This window comes from Sturnira hondurensis, unplaced genomic scaffold (assembly GCF_014824575.4).
Source record: "Sturnira hondurensis isolate 20B ecotype Veracruz unplaced genomic scaffold, ASM1482457v3 Scaffold0004136, whole genome shotgun sequence".
NCBI classification, from domain to species: domain Eukaryota; kingdom Metazoa; phylum Chordata; class Mammalia; order Chiroptera; family Phyllostomidae; genus Sturnira; species Sturnira hondurensis.
In genome coordinates, this window is record NW_028076767.1 from 23273934 (window position 1) to 23297185 (window position 23252).

General features: G+C 41.7%; 1 protein-coding gene across 5 annotated transcripts in view; it reads left to right on the plus strand.

The window, feature by feature from the left end:
- The window catches only part of RALGAPB (Ral GTPase activating protein non-catalytic subunit beta), an 88058-nt gene extending 66947 nt beyond the window's left edge, over window positions 1-21111 (plus strand). For all 5 annotated transcript variants that reach the window (XM_037044048.1, XM_037044047.1, XM_037044050.1 and 2 more), the window contains 8 exons: window positions 2340-2498; window positions 5356-5521; window positions 8739-8861; window positions 10687-10823; window positions 13159-13267; window positions 14049-14127; window positions 16456-16604; window positions 17084-21111. In XM_037044048.1, the coding sequence (XP_036899943.1) occupies window positions 2340-2498; window positions 5356-5521; window positions 8739-8861; window positions 10687-10823; window positions 13159-13267; window positions 14049-14127; window positions 16456-16604; window positions 17084-17277 (1116 nt within the window). In that variant the 3' untranslated portion in view covers window positions 17278-21111. The remainder of the gene's footprint in view (window positions 1-2339; window positions 2499-5355; window positions 5522-8738; window positions 8862-10686; window positions 10824-13158; window positions 13268-14048; window positions 14128-16455; window positions 16605-17083) is intronic.
- Window positions 21112-23252: the final 2141 nt, after the last annotated feature.

The following is a 23252-nucleotide window of genomic DNA, read 5'->3' on the forward strand; positions in this document are numbered from 1 at the left end:
CCTCTCGCAGGGGTTACGTTCCAGAGACCCCCCGATAGGTGAAAATCTGCGAAGTAGTGGCATTATATTTATTTTATTATTTATGTATATTTTAAGGCTTTATAAACCTTTCCCACACTCTTATAAATACTTCATATGCTCTTAAACACTTTTTACACTGTTAAACCTTCGTAATTTTAACAACATATTAAATTCTGTATGGGTTCTCACCAGTGAAGTACAGTCGTCCTTCACTCTATCGCAGTTCACTTATTGCAGCTTCACTGTATCTCCGGTTAAACCGCGGGTTAAACCGCGGGTTAAACCCGTAATACAGTGAAGGCACAATAAGTGAACCGTGATGTAGCGAGGGACAACTGTACTTCACTAGCTTACTTAAAAAGAATTTGGAGCCCTGGCTGGTATAACTCAGTGGATTGAGCGTGGGCCTGCGAACCACACGATCGCAGTTCAATTCCCAGTCAGGGCACGTGCTTGAGTTGCAGGCCAGTTCCCTGCAGCGGCCAGTTCCCTGCAGGGGATGCACAAGAAGCAACCATACATTGGTGTTTCCTTCTCCTCTCCTTCCCTTCCCCTCTAAAGATAAATAAATAAAATATTTAAAAAAAAAAGAATTTGGAGGCTTTGCCATATAAGGTGTATTATAGTATGCTACTGCTCCACAATCCTTATTCATGATTTCAAAGTAAAAACTGAGAACCAGAAGTTTGTTTTGTATAGCTATAGCAGATTCACTTAGTGGCAGAGTCTGACCTGCATTGACACGAGCCTGTGTGTAGTCTTTACTTATTTCACTCAGTGTGGATTCTCTTCTGCCTGGCTGCAGAAATATGAATTTAGTCTTCGGTTGCAGCATACTATAACTTGCAGGGAAGGCCCTTGCTTGAAATGTTAGGTAATGGACTAGAAGAACACCAGGCTCATAATTCCTGCTAATGTAGAAAAGAGTAATACTTGCCATCTCTGGAGGATGCTTTCCTGAAAAATACCATGGGTGGCAGAATACCATGGCTACCATTATTGGGCAAGAACAAGACCTCAAAGGAGATAAGAAATTGGGGGGGCAAAAATGCATTTAAAAATTAGTACACTTTATTTTTAAAAAACACTTTCAGTTTTACTGAACAGTTGAACAAAAAGTGCAGAGAACTGCCATGTTACAGCACACCCAGCTCTGCAGTTTTTTGTTAACACTTTGTGTTGGTGTGGTGCCCTTGTTTCAGTTGGTGAACAGATATTCCTGCATTGTTAACTGAAGTTCGTAGTTTACATTAGAGTTCCTCTGTATTGTACATTCTGTGGGTTTTGTCAGGTGTCTAGTAACTTGTCCATCATTATAGTATTACACAGAATAGTTTTGCTGCCCTAAAAATCCACTGTATTTTGCCTTATTTATTTCTTTTTTCCTCCCCCAACCCGTGCCAACCAGTGATCTTTTTATGGTCACTGCAATTTTGCTTTTTCCAGAATGTCATGTAGCTAGAATCATACAGTTTGAAGCATTTTCAGATTGGCTTTTTTCACTCATCTGTATTCCACTGTGTGGATGTATTACAATTTATCCATTCACTGACAGCAGCGGGTTTCGACCGTGTTCATCATGTGGCACACGGTAAACGAGTTACTGACATTCTGCAGCACACCAAAAGATACATTTTGTGTGAATTTCACAAAAAATAGGTGTAATTTTGATTCATTTACCCTGGATGGCTATTTTTGTATTGGCTATTGTAAGTTTTTTATCTGACAATCTAAGGGAAAAGAGGTCAGTGCCTCTGACAAGTCAGGTGTTGGTGTTTTAAGAATTCTTGAGGCACACCAGTTGAAAATCGCTGACTTAACAGAAAGACATCTTGGTTGCTTCTAAGTTTTGGCAATTGTAAATAAAGCTGCTATAAACATTTGTGTGTAAGTTTTTGTTAGACATAGTTTACCATTTGGATAAATTAATACCAACAAGTGCAATTGCTATGTAAGATGGTGTTTAGCTTTGCAAGAAACTGCCAAACTGTCTTCCAAAGTTGCTGTACCATTTTGCATTTCTACTAGCAATGAATAAGAAAAAATGTATCTAGAAAGCATGGGATGTTATAGAGAAAATAGTATCCAAAATTAAATATATAGTATGATCTCAATTGTCTTTTTAAAAAAAATGGAAATAAAAGAACTGGAAGAAGATAAACAAGAAATGTTAAATCATTTCTTAAGATTATGGTTGTGCTTATTCCTGTTAGTTTTTAAGTTTATAATTAATATTCAGTAAACCACAAACAAGTATTGTTTTTATAATTGAAGTAGTGAAAAGAGAAAGTAATTTTTCTTTTCTTCTTTGGTGGTAGGAACCTGCAAATAGCCGCCTACCTCCTCACCTTATTGCACTTGACTCCACAATACCTGGGTTTTTTGATGACATTGGGTATCTGGATCTCTTGCCATGTCGTCCTTTTGACACAGTTTTTATTTTCTATATGAAACCAGGGCAGAAAACAAACCAGGAGGTAAGATTTCTGAATTTGGGGGGTAATTTTTATGTTTTTAAATATAAACAATTTTACATGGCTTGTGCTTATCCATGGTAGGAGATGAATTATACTTGATGCTTGAAGCCTTGTGAACCAGTTCAGAAACCAAGTTAATGAAAACCATGATGCTTGGAGTCTCAAACCCTGGCTCTCAATGAACTGGTTTATAGTAGAGCTATAGCATAAATGTCTTCTTCTCAAGGAGTTCCGATTCATAGGACAAACTAGCCACAAAAAGCTAAAGCTAGGCCTGATTGCTTAAGAAGAGTAAAACAACAGATATTTACTGAACATTCTTCCCTGTGACTCAATATGCCAGGGTATAGATGTGATTAACAACCCTTTCTTGTAAGGAGCTCATCTTCCAGGTAATTTCACAAGCAGCTAATTTCATTGGAGGCATGCATAGTTTGCAGTGGGGAAAATAATACCTTAAAATAAGGGACAATAACAAGACTAGGTTAACCACAGTTGTATATGCGTACGAAGTGACTAGGAAAAGCATGAAGAAAACTACAAGATAGGTGTGAATGGAAAATAGAGCAAATGGCAGGCAGGAGACTTAAAGTATCTTTTGGAAATGAATAGTAGAAACATGGAATAGGCAGGTAGTTACCAGCTGTGACCAGGCAAGGGCCAAAGGCCCTTTATACTGTGTAAAACACAGTATGCAGAGTGCAGGGCAGTGTGACTGTATGGTCTTAGAATTTTAGTGTAATCATTGTAAAGCCCATTAGCTAACCAAATTGAGCACACCTTAAGAAATTTATGCAAGTTAACAGAACGTTTATACTAGAAGCACTGTTTCAAATTCTTGGTGACCTACTAAAGAATGAGATTGATTTATGAGAAAGTTCTTCATTTCATGTAATTGATTCTGTAAGTATTAAGTGTCTGCTATCAGTTAAGTGCCAGGGTTACAGGTCTGAACAAGCTCTGCAGGATTTCTGTTCTCCCAGAACTACTGTTTAGAGGGAAAGACAGATGATTAAACTATCATAGCAAAGTGTGCTAATAGGAGGATGTTATAGGTGCCATAACAGGAAAACCTAGACTGCTTTTAAGAAGATGTTTTAGAGGAAAAGACATTCAGGCTGGTGTTCCAAGTATGCATTGACAATGGGTAAAAAGTAGACTTGACTAAAAAAGCATCTTGACTAAATTTTCAGAAATCATTTATTTAAAAGTTTCACTTATGAATTCAAATTTTAATTGGAGGAAAACTGGCTTTCAAATCTGTTTCCTGGTACTTGTAAGAATATGAAGGGATATGGGTAAACTAAGTAAATATACTTCTGTGAAAAATATTTAGCCCTGACTGGTGTAGCTCAGTGGATCGAGCACGGACCTGCGAACCAAAGAGTCACTGGTTCAGTTCCAGGTGAAGGCACAAGCCTGGGTTGTGGGCCAGGTCTCCAGTTTGGGGTACTCAATTGGCAACCACACATTGGTGTTTCTCTACTTCTCGTTCTCTTCCCCTCTCTCTAAAAATAAATAAATAAAATCTTTTTTTAAAAAAAGAAATATAAGTGTTTAAGAGATGATGTGTTTGACAGATGATGCCAGGTGGATTGAGAAGTAATAGATGTTAACATCTCATACTTTGATTTTTATCAGGCCTCCTGATGACCTTGACATAGCTTAGCATTATATGAACTACATCACTGATATGTGGACTGGCCTCATCAGTCTTTGGGGGGGAGGGGAGTTACTGAAAATAGCTTTTCTTCCTTTATCATGGTTTTCAGCATCAGTGCTGTTGCTATTTTGGGCAAGATAGTTTTTTGTTAACAGGACAGTTCCCTTCTAGTGAGTAGAATCCATTTAACAGCATCTTTGGCTTCTGCTCCCTAGATATCAGTAGTTCCCCACCATTTTCGGTAACAAGTGTCTCTAGACATTGTCAAACGGCTCCTGGAGGACAGACTCACCTCTGTGAGTGCCACTGTCTTAGAACAAGGAGCTTTTCTTTTGAGGGGTGGGAAAAAGCACAGGTATTATATTTAGTACTTAGGGAAGAGGGGAGAACCTTCTGGTTGTTCCTTCATTTTTTTTCCCGGAATGACTGCATTCTCTTCTTTGGACTAAGAGAAAAGTGTTTTTACACTCATTATTATACCTAATCTTCATTGAATTTTTAATAGGTTTGTATTTCCAATTGCATTTGTTAAGGTTGGTAACTAAATAATCACATACCTAGGTAATGTTTTCTATTCACCAGACAGTAACCTCTGTGAAGGCAAGTACATACTGTTTTTTATTTACTTCTAGTAAACATGTCTGGTTTAATCATTGTTTTGCTAGGGAGGGAGCTAAGGGCATTGCTTGGATTATCTCACTTGATCTTCACAGCCATCATTATCCCCACAGTGTAGATGAAGAAACTGAAACAGTGGGGTTAAGCAATTTGCCTAGGCCCAGCAAGGATTTGAACTCAAATCTAACTTGAAAGCATGCATTTTTAACTGTAGCAGTATATCACCAAGTTTATTCTGAGCTTAGGATTTGTCAGGTATCTCAAAGGTATCCAATTTTTATGAAGATTTATTTATTTTTTTTTAAAGATTTTATTTATTTATTTATCTTTAGAGGGGAAGGAGAGGGAGAGAAACATCAATGTATGGTTGCCTTTCATGCGTCCCCTGCTGGGAGTTGGCCTGCAGGGAACCGGCCTGCAACCCAGGCATGTGCCCTGACTGGGAATGGAACCGCGATCCTCTGGTTCGCAGGCCCGCGCTCAATCCACTGAGCTACACCAGCCAGGGCTTATGAAGATTTATTTTGATATGCTTTTGTTTCTCTTACTATAGCTGATGATTGGTATATATTTCAGATTTTAAAGAATGTGGAATCTTCCAGAAATGTGCAGCCACATTTCCTAGAATTTTTGCTCTCCCTTGGCTGGTCAGTAGATGTGGGCAGACATCCTGGTTGGACTGGACATGTTTCCACCAGTTGGTCTATTAACAGCTGTGACGATGGTGAAGGAACCGAGCAAGGTAACACTCGCAGTGGATATTTGTCTTCTCCTTGTTTTGTTACTCTTGAACCCCCCTTTACTGTGAGTTTGTAGTCTTATTTTAAAAAATTAACAAAGAGAGGTATATAAGGGAAAGTCTCCTTCCCCTAATCGTAGTCCTCATAGGAAGTGACTTTATAATAGTTTGTATATTTTTCTAGACATTTTTTGTGTATATGGAAAAAAATTATAAATAAATAAGTACATGTCATATATAAATATAGCTAATATAAAATTGATGACTTAATTATCACAAGGGTAGTAAGTTTCTTTTATAAGTGTCAATAAAATTTCATTTTCTATAACAATATTATAATAAATTTAGTTTATCTATAGCAAACAGTACAGTTTCCTAATAAGTTCTTTTTTGTCTAATAAAAATACAGTTTTCTATCAACAGGTATGTTTTGTAGACTTTGTGGCTATCCTTAAAAATTAACCTTCTAGGGTATTATATAAAAACCTGTGTAGTGAACAGCTGACTGTCTCTGAGAGATTCCGGCTCATCCCTACAAATCCCAAGGAGCTGTAAGGAGGATAGCAACCACCAGGGCAAGTTTAAACTTACACGTGAGACCTTTGCCCCACCTGGCTGATGGTCTTTGTTCTGAGGGTTCCTGCAGTCACTGGAAAGTTAATGTTATCTCTTTGCAGTGGGTATTGTCCGTTAGTTACTCTTCAACATGATTGTACTTTCTCAAGGTTTCCCCTTATATACTGTTGTGACTTGTGACCTGCAGTTTTTTTTCTAATTTCAACCAAATTTGAATTAAATTATTTGGGGATATACTGTAATCGTAATTTCCACATATTTCTTAATATGTGCTTGAGTATATTTATAGACTAAATTCCCACAAGTAGGATTGATAAAGAATATGCACATCTTTTAATTTGATAAATCTATCAATTGGATGCTTGTGGTTGCAAGTAACAGAAAACCTGACCCACACTGGCTTAGATTTAAATGGTCATTCTTTGCCTCATATAACAGAGATTAGTGTGCATTTTTGTTATCACTTGATCAGCACTCTTGTTCTATAATAGTTCTCTTCAGTTTTCATTTATCTCAGCCCACCATGTGTTGGCTTTGTCTGCAGCCTGGTTTCTCGCCTGGTTTTCTCACCTAGAACTGCAGAAAGGCAGTTCCAAGCTCTACATTCACATATACCACACGAGTCTGAAGAGGAGAGATTAGCTGGGTTCCAGAACTTTTCTACTCCCAAACCCTGAGATACTCAGGGATTGGACAGCCCCAGCCTGTTACTGTGGCAGGAGAGCTGGGATGGCCCTGATAGAGAGCAATAGACCAGGTAGAGCTGGTGTGAAGAGTCAGTCAGTCCTTCCCACAGTTCACACCTGCTAAAGCAGAGTAGAGAGCGGAGTGGATATTGGGCTGGTAGATACAAGATGCCTTCCAGTCTAAAACAGGAGTCAGCAAACCATAGGCCATGCGTGTTTTTTGTCAAGTTTTATTAGAACTTTAAGTAACTTACAAAACACTTATTTATGTATTGTCTACGCTACAGTGGCAGACTTGAGCAGGCATGGCAGAGACCACATGACCTGCAATTACTCTGTGATCCTTTACAGAAATAGTTTGGCAAACTCTGTTCTAAATTTCTTATTTGTTACATCCTCACCAACATTAGGTATCTTTCAGTCTCTTTGGTGAGAACCTTTATATTTTTAATTGTGGTTGAGTTTTAGCATCTTTCAGCATGTTTTTCTTTCTTTCCTGAGGACTACTTGTTCATTTTTTCTTCCCAACTTATTGTCAGATTGTTGGTCTCTCATGTACTATTATCCAGTACTAGCAGGACATTGTGTTCATTTTAATTGAAAACCATACTAATTCCTGGGAATGTTAACTTTTGTTAACTCAGTCTTGCAGGCTTGAGCAGGTGCTATTACTGAAAGCACCTGCACATTTTACACTCTATGTCCCATTGGGGAAGAGAAGCAGGGCTGAGGTGCAGCAGAGAGAGACCAAGGACAGAATACTTTGAAAGGGAGAGTACACACACGCACGCGTGCACACACATGCCCCAGCTCCCTTCAGAGGGACCGTGGGGGTCTCGTTTCTTTTCATTATGACCTTTTCCAAAGAGACTGTTTCCTTAATCTATCTCATATAGGTGAACCAAGTGGCTTGATTTAGAGAAGTTTCAGAAACTATGAAATTAAGATTTTATAATTTATAGTTAGTGTAAAGACATTTAATAAACATTTATAATTTATTCTTTTTACGCACTAATTGGTTCTTGTTGGAAATATGAGGTCTGTCCAAGAGGTATCAGCCACATACTATGAAAAATACATATTATTGAAGAAGATACAGGAAACACTGTACATAGGACAATGATGCCTCAGTCCCCTTTAAAGTAGGCACCTTGGGACCTCACACAGTTCTCCCAATCGCCATCAGCTGCCCCATGCTATTTTCCTGAATCTCATCAACGGCCCGAAATCTCTTCCTATTCAAAGGTGTTTGGGGGAAAGCCAGAAGTCCCAGGTTTCCCCAAAGGGCACCTAATCTGGCCTGTAGAGGGGCTGAATCACCCGGGTGATTTGGTGTTTCATAAAAATCTCTATACGAGGTGTGGTGCATGAGATGGTGCATAGTTGTTATGAAGCTGCCAGTCACCAGTGACCCGTAGCTGTGGCCTTCTGAATCATCCAAATAGTTTCCATGGAGGAGTGTTCAAGCTTAGTGAAAAATTTGATGCAGATTCATTTCTGTATTTGTCCAGTCACTTTGAATGAACAGCCACACAAGATACATGCTGCTCAATGGCATCTACCGCCCCCACTGAGTACAATGAAGTTGTCATTGTTCACACATCTACATTCCAGTCCACTCTCTTTGGCTGCTAAGTTACATTGGTGTCACACAAACCATTCTCGTTGTATTAACAATGGCTGGACTTTTTCTGGACAGACCTTGTGCACCTTCTGTTTGTTGCTACTTTTGTTTGTTTGGGAATTTCTTTTTATTTTATTTTCTGAATTTAAACTTTTAAATCAAAATATAATTGGCATACAATATTATATCATTTTCAAAACAGCATAGCAATTTTTAAAATTTAATTGTTGAAGTACAATTTCTGTCTTTTGTAACCAATTACAATTTCGTGAAGTAGGATGATGTTGGTTTTTTCCACTTTTTGGAGCAGTAACATGATGTTTCTTATTCCTAGATGAAGTGATTTCCTCCGAAGATGTTGGGGCTCGTATTTTCAATGGACAGAAGAAGGTGCTGTACTATGCCGATGCGCTTACGGAGATAGCTTTTGTGGTCCCTTCTCCTGTGGAGTCCTTAAGTAAGAGCATTGTGTTTCTGTGTGCTGTTTTAGGATCAGTTTTTGTAGTCACTGGTTTGTGCAGTACTATTGCATTAGGAGAGATTCTGAGGTTGTCTAAGGCATTCTTCTGTTCCTAAGGCATGATAGCTCTTACTATTTTATTATTCTTACTGTTTTAATCCTCATTCGAGGATGTATTTGTAGATTTGAGAGAGAGAGAGAGAGGAAAAGAGAGAGAGAGAAACAGCGATAGGTTGCCTCCTGCATGTGCCCAGGCCAGGGATCGAACCCACAACCTAGATATGTACCCTGACCAGAAATTGAACCTGCAGCCTTTTGGTGTACAGGTGACACTCCAACCAACTGAGCCACCCGGCCAGGGCAGATGTGATAGCTTTTGTATTATACAAAGGTACAGGAAGTTAGCTCTCTTAACTTTCTTAAGAAAAATAAAGACAAGCAGACCGACTAATACTAATCTTCAAATTGTAAAGGGGACCCACTTCAACCCATAATTTTTCTTTAATGTAATTATTACCAATACATAGAAGCCCTGTTTATTTATTTCACTAATTATGAGAGAGCCCCCACCTACTTCCTGTGAGAAGGAAGAACTTTGAGAGCTTTTATAGGGATCTGCAGGGAGTCTTACAACTGGAAGGCTCTCATGAAGGCTACAGATTGAAACAGGAGAAACTTCAGCAGTCTAGAAAAGATGGTAATGATCTAGCCTGTTCTTCATAAGGATCAGGAGTGATTGTTACTTTTCAGTTAGAACTCATTCTTATTTCTCCTGGAACCTTTGCTTCTTGCAAATTAAGCCCATGTCTTTGTGTCTGACCAAGCAATAGGTGGAAAACTTGACCTTCATTGAGTCCATCTGTAGGATGGGATGTTACCACCCATCATGTATTTACTGCCTCATCTCCAAGCTAATGACTTTTCATGTGTCCTACCTTGGCATCCTCCTAACCTTTGTACTTGGGCCCATGATTTCCCTGTCCCATACTGCGGGGCCAGTTGTGTCCCTGGCAGTAGGCCTGCCATGGTCTAGGTCAGCATCTTAGCAGCTATTTGCCTTTGTGTTAAGGCTATGATCTACAACCTAATTGCAGAAGCCAGGCCCCATCTGTCCTCTGTGGGCTGAGTCCCTGCCTGGTGTCTCTGACCCCGCCTGTTTGCACCAACCCATTTCTCCCACAGCCAGAGCCATGCCCTTGCACTGTAGTTCCCACAGGGGAGTCTTCATCTCCTCTCGTGAAAGGGCCCCTGTGCCAGCTGTGCCTCTGCTCCAAATCAGCCTCCTTCTGTTTCTCGAGAGTTGTCTGTTTTTGTTTTTTATAATGCCCTGTGTGTTTGTCTCTAACCAGATCACTCCTTTTAGATGCCTCATTGTTGCTTGGCACCATGCTACATTATTGAATATGTAACCAGAACTATTCAGAGAATAATGGGATGCCTTTATTATATCCTACCTCTGAAAAGTCAAATGTTTTCAGATCTTAACCTCATTTATCCTATAGGGTGGGAGCCGGCAAACTATAGCACACCGTCTGAATTCAGAACATGAAGAGCAGTTTTTACCTTTTTTAAGGGTTGTAATTAAAATATAAAGAGGACTATGCAGTCAGAGGTCTGTACAGCCAGGCCTCTAATTGCCAGGCCTAATTGCCAGGTCTAAAATACTTATTACTTGATTCTTTATAGAAAAAGTTTGCCAACCCATGTTATAGAAGTAATACTTTGCTTAAGTCACTCAGGTTAGACTATTAGCCTAATCAGTTTACACTTTTGCTCCAAACAAGTAGTAGGTATTATAATTATTTTTTTCTTTATCCCATAGCTGATTCATTGGAAAGTAACATCTCAGATCAAGATAGTGATTTAAATATGGATCTTATGCCAGGAATTCTGAAACAGCCATCCCTGACACTTGAGCTTTTCCCTAATCACACAGACAATCTTAATTCCTCACAGAGGGTAAGTCATTTTGTTGATACATCTCCAAAAATTTATAGTGGGGATAATTATAGAATCATGCCTGCAAAGCTTGTAACTTTAACCCAGAGAGTAATTGTAACTGTACTGATTCATTAGTGTCTTCATTTAGTAAAAGGAAATTCTCACTGTTTTCTTTTTTCAGCTTGCAACAAGTGGTTCATTCTAAGATTCTAAGACAGCCTTTGTTGTTTTCCTTGATTTAGCCATTCTGGTACCATGCTTGGTTCTCTCACCCATTTCTTTGCAAGCCTAGGCTTTTATGCGGTCCCAGAAATATCCACTACAGCTACAGCAGTAGCTCTACATTTCACACCTTTAATCATGACACATTTAGCCTAAACAAGTCTGGCTATATACAAGCGGTAGCAATTTGGAGAACAGCCCAGTGCATGAATGAATGAACACACTGAGTGAGGCACACAGCAGCTACTACAAGAAGAGAGCATTTTGCTTTTATATTATTTTTTCACCATAGCAGTGGATGTTACATCTTTTTCTGTGTTTTCTCCTCATGTTACCTCTTAACCCTTACTAGAAAGTGACTAAGTAAGCGATAGCAAGAGTGTAGGACCAGTTCATAAGTATGAGAAGGTTGATTTAAAATAAATAAAAATGGCAAAAGAAGTATAAACTTGACTGAAGCCATTCTTTCATTATAAGAATTTTAATTTGGCTCCTTCCACAGTGGAAATTATTTTTAACAGAAGTATATGCTTAAAGTATATGCTTAAAGTATATGGGACAGGTTTTTACCCTTAAAATTGATTTGGGCAAAAAAGTTAGTTGTATAGGACTCTCTGAAGTAGACTGATTTTGAAAATCAGGAGTTGCTGTATTTTAAAAGTTTCACAGAATATAGTTGGGAGATGAGTAAATCTGTGTTGGATGGTAATGCAGGATTTTAGGCAGATCTTAGTCCTTGCATTTGTTTTCTGAATGCCCGCACTGTTATTCCTGAAAATCCAGGGAATGACAACTCTTAAAGCACGTTTTTTTATTTATCATATACTTTGCAGGCAATTAACAAATTAAAAAAGAAAGATCATTATCTCAATAGATGTGGAAAAGCAGTTTAGAGGGTTGCAGAAAATGTATTAGGCAGCATGCTGAAGTGACCCTCAGTGAGTCTGGCTCTTAAATGATGCCATCCCTTTGCAGGGGGGTGGAACTTGTATGATGAGATAGGCTGTGATTATCTTACTCCTTTATGGCAAAAGGGGTTAGTGGGTGTAATTAAGGTTACTTTGAGTTAATTGAAAGGGGGATAATCCAGGTGGGCCTGTTAAATCTAGGGTTGGAAGTGAGGTAGGGGAAGTCAGAGATTCAAAACTGATTAGGATCCCTGGTACTAAGCAAATAGTCTTAGAGTATGGCTGAGTCTCCGTCACTATTTGGGGGGAAATCTCTTGCTCAGTTGTTTTCTGTGAATGTCGTAGACATTCCCCAAATGGACCAGAGACCAGAGACCTTAGACCAGAGACCGTGGGGGAATTGCCACGGTCTCTGGTCTAAGACATCTGTTTAAGACAGGTATATTTTTGTGCTTACAAGCATAGTTATTTTTAAAATTCAGCCTCAGTGTGGGATTTCCCCTTCTGACACATGACTTTGCTTGGGCTTTAGCATACACTCAGGTGTGATGCATGTCTTGAAAGTGATGGGGCTCAGAGTGCCAGTTTTGCTAAAGGGGGGCCTCGAGGTCCTCCTCGCCTTCAGAGGGACTTAATGCTGATTGGGTGGTCAAGGAAGCCAGAGCAAACTGCGTGATCGTGTAGACCTAAGCAACATTTTTTGCTCTTTCTGCTGACAAGAAAAAGGAATCTGGGTTGTGGGGAGGCTTGACTGTAGTTGGTCTGAGAACTAGGAATAACTTGCTGATGGACATGTAAGAGAAAAGGATATGCAGGCAAATTATGATGTTGCCACGAAGAGGAAAGCATACTGCTTTCTGGCCATGTAGAGAAACACAGATTCTTTTAAGTGCTCATTAAGAAATTGCCTGCAAATTTTATTTTTATTATAATTATAATTGGTAATTTTAGTTCAATTATTAATTGTCAATTACAGTATACCTTATTTCCTTTGAGGTGGTTAGGCTTTCATTTCCTTGTTCTAGGTTGAGACTTGAGAAAGAGAGGAGCCAAAGAAGAGCTTGTTTGCAAATGTCTCTCATGCTTTTTTCCTGAACTGGTTTCCCATGACCTGGTCCTTATGTCCCTATGTAGTTTGATGACTACATGGTTACAGATTTATTAAGCCAGTTGTTTTCTTGTATTTTGTTTTCTCCTCTTCTGCTTTTCTCTGTCTCATATAGCTCAGTCCCAGTTCCAGAATGAAGAAGCTGCCTCAGGGCCGCCCCGTGCCTCCTCTTGGACCTGAGACAAGAGTTTCTGTAGTCTGGGTGGAACGCTATGATGACATAGGTACTATATTATAAGGACTTTGTCTGTAAATAAAAGTGTAATAGAGTGACATGCTAAATGTCTAAGGGGAGCGGCAGCATAGGCATGGTGTGGCAGCCAAGAGCTGGGACTGGAGCTCAGTAGGACTGGGTCTGCATCTCAGCTCCACCACTCAGTCTTCTTAAGCCTCAGGGTTGTTCACCTGTTAAGTGGAGACACTCATGGCACTTAGTTCATAGTTGAGACAATTTTATGAGGCCAGTGGATGATGTAAAGTCTTTAGCTATGCTTGGTATGATACTTAATGGTTTGTTGCCAGTCGATCCTGTTCACCCCAGGACCTTGGGGAAAGGGGAGTAACTGTCCACACCTTCTTCCAAGAAACCCTACTGTCTAGTTTTAGTGTAAAGATTAATTTGTCCTTAAAAATTCCACTATGGGTAAGTTTTTCATGACCTTTATATAAGCAACAAAAGGGCTTTAGAAATGCATATTTAGCTTAGAATCTCATCCAGCTCGGAATTGTGGGAAAGTGTGCTAGTTGCTTTTCAACACCTCCAAAACGTTTTCCAAGCCCTCAAAGGCTACAGAGCATGTTCTCAAAAACTCTGCTTTAGATGAACTTAGCAAAAATAGGTCTTGAGGGAGAATTCTTTTATTTGTGAGGATTATCTACTGTAAGAAAGCACAGTCCAAATATTTGTTGCCTGCTTGTGTAAAGAGATTAGAAAATTAGATTTCCTGTTATTTGTTTGGGAAATAGGAGGGAGATACTCATTACAATGCTGTTACTTTCTTCCAGAAAACTTCCCCCTCTCGGACCTGATGACGGAAATCAGCACTGGTGTGGAAACTACTGCAAATAGTAGCACTTCTCTGAGGTACACTCTACGGCTTGAAGTTTATCAGTGTGTCATTAGGTCTAGAGAAACTTATTTTTGAGAATATGTGGATTACAGTTTAATCAAGAAAGACTTATGAAACAAAAGGGATAATGGCAATAATAAAAAATTAGAGCCCTGGCTGGTGTGGCTCAGAGGATTGAACGTCACCCTGTGAACCAAAGGGTCGTAGGTTTGATTCCCGGTCAGGGTCCGTGCCTTGGTTGCAGGCCAGATCCCCAGTTAGGAGTGCATGCGAGGCAATCACACATTGTTGTTTCTCTCCCTCCCTTCCCCTCTCTCTGTAAATAAATAAATAAAATCTTAAAAAATAATAAACAATTAGGGAGAGAATATCAAAGGACTCTGCAGATAAATGCACAAGGTTATCAAATTAGCAGAATTTTTAAATGGCATAATTGCTATTTTACATTTATCTGCAGCAAAAAGACAAGTGGAGGTAAGTATTAATGAAGGCTGTGATAGTGGGGCAGCAATATTAGGAATAATGGAGTTAAATTGGTCAAAATATTCTGGATACGTAGCCATTAAAATATCCTCATCACATTAGCTATTTAATGAGAAAATATTTGAAAACTTGATTAAAACGTTATGACTTCTGTTTTATCTGCCCATGCACAAAAAAGATGAAAAGAAAATAATACAATGGCAAGAATAGTCACAATGTATTTATCTAGGCTTTATAGTTTCAAAGCATTTTGCTTACTTGTTTTTGGTATAAACACATACTTAAATTCCAAGGGTACAATGAACATTTTCATTTTATAGTTGGGGTAAAATAGGTTGAAAGAGGTTATTCCTCATCATCACACATTCAATAAAGGAAGGAGATGGGAATCTGAATCCAAATCCAACATGATCTTGCACATATCACAGAGCTGCCCTTGACATCAGGCTAAACTTGATGTTGTAGCTTTGAGTAAATTCCTACTAGTTACATGATCTGGTTTGTGTTGCATGTAAAGGAAATTTAGTCTTACATTGTTAGATTATTGTTGTAGAAATGAAGTCAGTAAAGATAATGGATTTAACATTATGTTATAAAATTTCTAGAAGAGGGCAAGTCATTATTAAAACCTGGTGTTTTTTATGTCAAAGTATTTTAAAGCAATTTAGAGATATCCTAATGTTATAAGTACATCAATATGAATTTAAAAATTAGAACACTTTTTAAGTAGATAAATATAACATTATCATGATAATAAAGTTAGTAATAATTTCATGATTTCATCAAGTTAATATTCAGATTTCTCTGTTTTTCCTAAAACATCCTTTATGGCTAGTTTGTTCAGACCAGAATCTATTCAGGACCTTGCATCTGTCATTAATTCCTTTGGTCTCTTTTAATTCGGAACAGTCTTGATTTTATTTTTTTTTCTACGTGATACTTCTTGTTGAAGAGACTAGTTCAAAACTCTTTCTAGTTTAAAAGAGAACATTTAAGTTTCTGATACTTTTTTGTTGTTTTATTTTCTTTAGATTAAATATTTTAATATGATTAGACAACTTGTATTTAATTTGTAGATTAGTGAAGTTTAGAATTTGTCTTGGACAGAATTAATATAGGATTGATTTTTTATTTAATGTCTTGAAAAGTTGACTCACTGTTGCTTTGGCCAAAATCACTTTACTTAGTAGGAGGAAAGCTCACTGTGTTGCAAAAATAAAGAAGCAAAAAACCAACCCTGATGTGCAATAACGTCACAGAGTCACACAGGTACCTCTACATGCATTGGCGCATCCTGGCACGTGATGCGTAACTCAGTCATCCCAAGGGACGATTGCTGACCTGTGGCCCTGGCTGTGCCAAGGTGTGGCCGTTTATCACCACCGTTGAGGAGGCCCTCCCAACTTCTTCCCCAATACCTGAAAAAAATTCTATCGGGGTCCCCATAGTGGGTCCCACTTTTGCTCTGAGATGTGTGCATTGACTGTAATGGAATTGCCTGCCGTCAGACTGGCTCCACTTCTGTTCCCTACAAGAAGGAGGCGTTAAGTGAAAGTCTCAGAGCTGGTTGCTAGGTTCATAGCTCCCCACAAAAGATTCCCCTGGCCTTTTCTTTCCCCTTGTGTCCCTGTTGGATTTCTAAGCACATTTGTAGTGCCCTTTTTGCCGGCTTAAAGGGCCTGACCGCAATGATGGCTATTTAGGGTCAGGTATTGGTCAGGGCTCCCTGGAAGGAGACTTGGCAGACTGACCCCTTGACTCTTCTCACACACGTCCTGGCAACAAGCCACTCAGTGTTCTTATGTATGAGGGACTTCAGCGCTTGGCTAAGTGAGTAAAAAGAGTTTTCTTTTCTTAAGATCTACCACCCTTGAAAAAGAAGTTCCTGTCATCTTCATTCACCCTTTAAACACTGGATTGTTCCGGATAAAAATTCAAGGAGCCACTGGGAAATTTAACATGGTCATCCCTCTTGTGGATGGGATGATTGTCAGCAGACGAGCGCTCGGTAAGGCCCTCACATGTAGCCGAAGGGTTATGGTTTCTTTCTTTCTTTAACATTTTTATGAGCCAAAAAAGAAGTAGAAATAAGGAAATGCTTATACTACTTACTAGGGTCTACCTGTAAAAAATGCTGCAGTCTTGTGCAAAAGGAGCATGTTTTGTTCTGTTTGGAACTGTGCTTAACCTAGTAAGTATGAGTGGAACTATAATTCATGAATTTCCAGTATTAGAGAAGGAAGACAGCTGATTGTACTCCAGGGCAGGGACCGGGTTGTCAGACCAGATTCTGATTCCGTCTTTCCTTGTCATTGTTTCTTCTGACCGTTTTACCTTGGCGGAGCTCTGTGTAGCTCTCTGGGGACAGGGAGAGTTTTGCAAATGGAAAGATAGAGTTTGAGTTTATAGAAAAGAGTTCCCTGCAGTACTGAGAGTTCACCTAGCTGACTGGTTATTCACGTTGTTTTACAACCCTCTGTTTTCAAGGTTTTCTGGTGAGGCAGACTGTAATAAATATTTGTAGAAGAAAGAGGCTGGAGAGTGACTCCTACAGCCCACCACATGTCCGCCGGAAACAGAAAATCACCGACATTGTCAACAAGTACCGGAACAAGCAGTTGGAGCCGGAGTTTTATACTTCACTTTTCCAGGAGGTCGGACTCAAGAACTGTAGTTCTTAGACTCTTGAACTGTCTTGGACTCTTGAACTCCAGTTTGGGGCTGTAATATCAGAACAAAACAACTTAATAGGTGATCACCGTAAAAATAAAAACAAATCACTCCCCAAGAGCTTACTGTTTAATCACCAGAATAGAAGAAACACATGTAAACCCATTTGATAGAAGACTTCCGGCTTCCTAGAGAAATGGGCTCCCAGACACAATCATATTCCTGCTGGTAATGATGATACACATTTTAGCCATAAACTTTCTTTTAAAAGTGACAATTTTAGTTAAATCTGAGCCTTTTGAGGAGAAAGGCTTTTATGCATCTCAGTTAAACACGTGTGTTGGTAGTATCAAATTTGCAAAATAGAAGTTGAAGATAGTTTTATACCTCACTTTTTAGGAGGTTATGTTCAAAATTAAAATCTGAGAATCTTCAGGACCTTTAAAGACTCGCAGTGACAGCGTGGAGGAGGAGGAAAGAAATGTCAACTTTGCTTACTCGTAGGTCCATTTGTCATCCAGTGTCCAGCTGACAGAAAAGGACGTGTTTTTTGCTCAGCTATGAAGTGTGACATTAAAATCTTTCATATTTTCTCCACATTTCAAAAAGTTGCTCTCGTCACTGCGCAGACCTGTCTGAAGGCCTCCGCTTCCGGGCAGCCTAGGAGCAGATCCGACGTGGCGGCGTGGCCCTTCCCTCAAGGAGGCGCTGCTGGAGTTTGTGGAGGCACAAGCTGTGAGGCAGCAGCGACGCCCCACGCTCCCCTGTGCTGTTTAGCTTGGTGATGTAATGATAAACATGCTGGATAATTTCTTGATAAATAGTAAGAAATGTAAATTCACAACAAGGGTTGAAAATTACTTGGTTTTATCCGTTGTCTCTTATTTCAGGACCAAGCAGGAGACTGCAGTAGTTCATGATGGATTCTAATTTGGGGTTCAGGAGATAGCCTGTCATATCTGCTAACTCAGATCTCTCCCAGAGACTACTGGATTCCATCACAGTTGACAGACATTAGTGACCACCTCCTTGAGTGGCTGCTGTTAGAAATGGCTGTTGTTGTCATATCTGCTGGACTTTGCCAGCTGAAGACACAACAGATTCCAGCCTGGGTTTTGGAAATCTTTCTGTTACCTCGCTGCTGCTTTTCTGCCAGGGTTAAATGTTTTGAGGTGGCCAGACCCAGAACACCCTACAAGGGTGACTGTTACAGTACTAGAGTAGGCGATGCTCGTTTCTCCTGTTCTTTTATGCTTTGTTCATTATTAAGCTCATTAAGAAAATAAGTGACATTTAAGTCCAAAGAGGAATGATCACAGTTGTATACGGGGTGATTTCACACTTGAACTCTGATGTCAGTAGATTCTGTAGGTCAGAGCTACATAGCAGTCTGTTTGGTTTGATGTTAGTTTAATTAGAGGGTGGGGGTAGTGTGTAGGGCCTAATTCCCTGTTCAGATATTTTTGTTCCAGAAGGATGTACTTTGTCATCTTCGAGCAAGAAATGTGGGTGTAGTGGCTCTTGGTTTTAAGTTTGTTGTAATTTTTTCTTCATGTTTGTTTTCAGCTCAGGTAAAGATAACCTCCACCTTCCATGACTCCAGTTTCCATTCAGGATATAATCTCATTCAGTAATTGATTTTCTCTGTAAAATGGGCAATAAGTTTGATGTTTCCAGATGGTAGCATGGGGAGGGGTGTGTATGATAAAGTTTAGGAAGATCTATTCTAAAATTGTGGTAGTAGCTCAGCAGGTATAAGGTGAGGTTTAGCAACTTCCATGGAAGTTCCAGGTTGATGGTTCAAGGGAAAAATGGGCCCTTGTTCCAGTGGTTGTGAGCAGAGAAGGCTGTAAACTGGTGTGCAGCTTACAACGTTGCGGAGGTCGGAAATAGCTGATGTAGGGGTACTTCCTCTGCGTGGTTTTTCAGAGAAGACTTTTACCTTTGTAGCTTTACTGTCAGCAAAATGGCCTATGGTGTACATGTTGGGGGCTAGGCTTCCTGATCCTTCAGTTGCTCTAATTTCTGGCAAGTCTTTGTAATTTGAATGGCTTTGGTAAGCGGGCAACTGTGTTGAATGGAATCTGTGATCTGAAAGACTTGGTGGTCTCCCAGGGAATGAGGGACGGACGCAGGACTGCAGCCCCTGAAGGCATAAGGCGCGGACAGTACGGCGCACACAGACCTCATCAGGTGCTGGTTCCTTCTGCTCAGTGTAACAGCTGCCTAAAAAAGAAGTGTGGTGAGAACCCTTGTACCTTTCACTAGTATTATGGGTTTGAGTTCATGGTCACTAAGTTCACCCAAAAGCCTTTGTCAAAAGTCGCTTTGCGTAGAAAAAATGCAGAAGAGCATATTTAGTTTCTGGCACTAATTTTTAGAAGTCCACTTGATCAGTTTGCTAGCATGTGTTCATAACCTTTGGGGAAGCTGGGACCGCTCGGATCTGCGGCTTAAACACTTTAGTTGCTGCATGTGACAAGCGCGCTGGGAGGTGGATGAGCATGGCATTCAGTGACAAGGAAAGCACACCCAAGGGACAGCGGCAGGGAGGCCCTTGTGCTTCTAGCTCACATTTGGTGGATGGGGGCTTTCCTCCTCCTCTCTGGCTGGAAGCACTGAGGACAGGAACAGGGCTTTTGCCTTTTCAACCCTTTCCTTGTTCATCCAGCTCTCCCTTTTGTCCAGTGCTCCCTCCTAACTCCCCTCCCCACCTCCTGCCCATTGGCCCTGTGATAGAAGCAGTTACATGGAGGGTGGACACCACACACACACACACACACACACACACACACACACACACACACAATGCAGCCTCCATTCCCAGGTCCTTTACATCAGGGCAGGCCGTTGTCCTCCAAACTCGAACACCTAAACCTATCTGTGGCAGTGATGTCGTGAGGTCTTCCTGAGTGGCTACTTCTGCATCCACTGCGGGAATATTTGCCAGGTTCTGCAGACCGATACTTAGAGAGGCAGAGTCTTCAAGGGCATTTGTTTCTACTGGTAGGTGGGACTTTACCGGGAGTGGGAGTCAGCCTTGCTTGCAGGCAGGCACCCCGTGTGGCAGTAGGTGAAGTGTCGTGGAGGTCATTTGACACTCGCTGGCAGAAGTGCTCCGTTCAGCTTTTGAAAACCCACTCAGGCTGCAGCTTCCTAAAAAGAATTGCTTTCTGTGTTTACATGAAATGATAAGTTGCATTAGATGGTCTGTTCTAGGGTTTCCGTGACAGCCTCCTTCCTGAGACAGAGATCGGGGGTGAGCCCGCCCGCTCGGCGTGGAATCAGACAGGGTTCTCGGTCGCTAAAGAAGCCATGTACTGTATAGTGTTTTTCTCGGAGTATCAACTCGTGTTCTCCAGCTGCTTTTCTCTTTTTTTAATGGTGAGGGAAAAGGTAAAATTTGGGATTCCACAGTGCCTTGCATATAGTAGGCGCCCAATAAATATTTGTTGAAGCAAACCAAGTTTCCCAAGTCCTTGTCTCTCGCAGTGACCAAGAACATCTTTCTCCTCTGAAGGGCTTGGCAGTTGTGGCTAAAAACTAAGCAGTATCATTATTTGCTTGAGGTCATATATACAATTTGTATGAATTTCGGTATGTTGCCAAGATCTTTTTCTTATTGTATTTTCTGTAAATATTTCTGGCAATGAACTGTAAAGTAAAAGCGAAATGTAAATAAGGCGTCCCTGTGTCCCTCGCCTCCTGTGTTTTCTCTTCATTGGTTGGTTAGGGAAGAAGGCCCAGAGGCTTGTTTGTATTTATGCCAACCCTCTGTCCGGAAGAAACCCATGGAATATTGAATGTAATACATTTAGTCAATTAAATTTTAAGGAGATTCTTATCTACTTAATGTCACGTGTGCTTTCGGTCCTGGGCCGGGGTCTGACTCCTGCGTGGGTGTTCGTGGTTTCCCCTCTCCGGGGCGCTCTGCTCTGCCTCGGCTGCCCTTCACAGTGAAGATCTGCGGGTCTGCCCCTGGCTCTGTACGGTTTCACCATGTACTCAGATTCCTGAAACTGCTCGGCCTCTGTGCTGGAAGGCGCCTGTGTAGGTAAAGCACTGCCAACAGGGGCAGCGGTCGCCAAGGGAACCTGGAAGCGCCAGCTGTGCTGTCTGCCCGCAGGAAACGTTGCCAGGCTGGCCTGTCAGGAAGGGGGAGAGGTGCAGAGGAGGTGACACTCCCACCCCCTTAGAGCAGGGCGGGCTGCGCAGGGTGCCATGGGGTCACATTGGCATCTCACTGCCTAAATGACACAGTGGGTGATTTCACCACTTGAAGGGATAGCAATGGGTGCCTGTGCCAAGAGCCGCCTCCTGCAGCCTGGCACTGGGTCCACATGACGCTAGTGTGCAGCCCCCTGGACGGCGCCTGGGAGCTGCGTCCCCTGCAATTGAGTGTCCACACCTGCTCTGCCTGCCACAGGACCTCCAGCTGGGCCCTGGTGGCCAGGGACGCTTCTCCCTGCACAGTGGTCCGGTTTGGGGATCTGACAAGGAAATGTGTGCTCAAGCCTTTTCCACCCATGTTTTTCTTTCTGACCCAGTACCAAGAAATCACCCCCAACCCAGACCACATAGCTCTGGCCTTGGCCTCTGGGCCTTGAGTGGCACAGCCGACCCCCAGGGCACTGCCCTTCTTGGATGCACATTCCAGTACCATCTGCCCAGACCTCCTCTTCAGGGGACTCCGATTGTCCCACCGCAGGCTAAGACTCCCTCTAAGCACAGTCCCCAAGCCCCCGCACTCCCCTCCCTTCCCTTATTTGTGTTGTGGCTGGCCCCACCTTCCTTCCTTCCAGGCTGGTGGCTTCCTAGAAGTGAGTCCTTCCACTCCATGTCTCCCTTCAGGCCTACTGCCCACGTCAAGCAGCTGCTGCCCCAGCCAGGAACTGGGCCTGCCCAGCTTCCCAACCTGTGCTCCCTGAAGTGCCGTTGTCCCAAAATCAAGTCTGCATCACATTGGTTGCCCATTAATGTCTCACACCCTGGAGATTCTGACTTGGTAGAACACGGCAAGCATGGAAATTGCCGTGTTTCTTCCTAAGTACTCTCTCCCCACCCCGCCCACCTGCTGGCAGTGACAGGCCTGCCATCCAAGGACCCGCTTGGAGAGTAAGGAGCTTCTGTCCCCTCCATGAGCAGCAGCCGAGCCTCGTGTTGGCCTCCCACACCCGTCAGACTCCAACTGCAGGGCTGTTGGCCACTGGGAGGTGCAGAGCCTCCTTCCTGCAGTGGGGCCTGGCGTGTGGTTTACTAACCACTGGCGAAGGAAGGAGGGAAGGAAGGAAGGTAGGTGAGGTGGAGTGGGAGGAGGTAAGAATGGCATTTGGGAGAATTCTGCCCACTTGGGAGGTAAAGGAACAAGGTTAAAGCCTTAGAAGCCCCTGACTGAGAACTCTAATAAGGAGAGGTGCCAAAGCTTCTAGATTACATAAATGATAGTCATTTACTGGGGGCCTACTATGTGCCAGAACTGGGAGGCCGGTGACCCAGTCTGGCCCACCAAACTTGTTTTGTTTAGCCAATGGTATTTCAATGTTTGATCAATATTTTTAAATTGGGAGACTTCACATAAAAAGTCTAATGTTTTGACTCTTAGAAGTCAGGAGAGCTAGCCGAACTGGTCCTGCATTTGCCGCCCATGAGCTGTTGGCTGGAGTTCGGACAGCCGCCTGCTCTAGAGGCGCTGTGTTCCATCCGGTTTGCACAGTCCCTGCCACTCCCACAAAGTTAAATGTGGGCACCTGAGGCTGGAATTTCGGGCCAGGGACCTGGCTGGCTCCTGGAAGAATCTGACCTGAAATGTTGACTGCCCGCCCTGGGGGCAATGCTTATCCCAGCACTTACCTCTCTAATTTAGTGGCTGTGCGGGGGGCGGGGGGGGGTGCTGAGAATTAGTCCTACCCCAGGAGGATCAGGGAGGCGGCATACCAACCCCATAGCAACTTAGCAGCAGTTCGAACCCAGACCTGCCTGCCTGGGA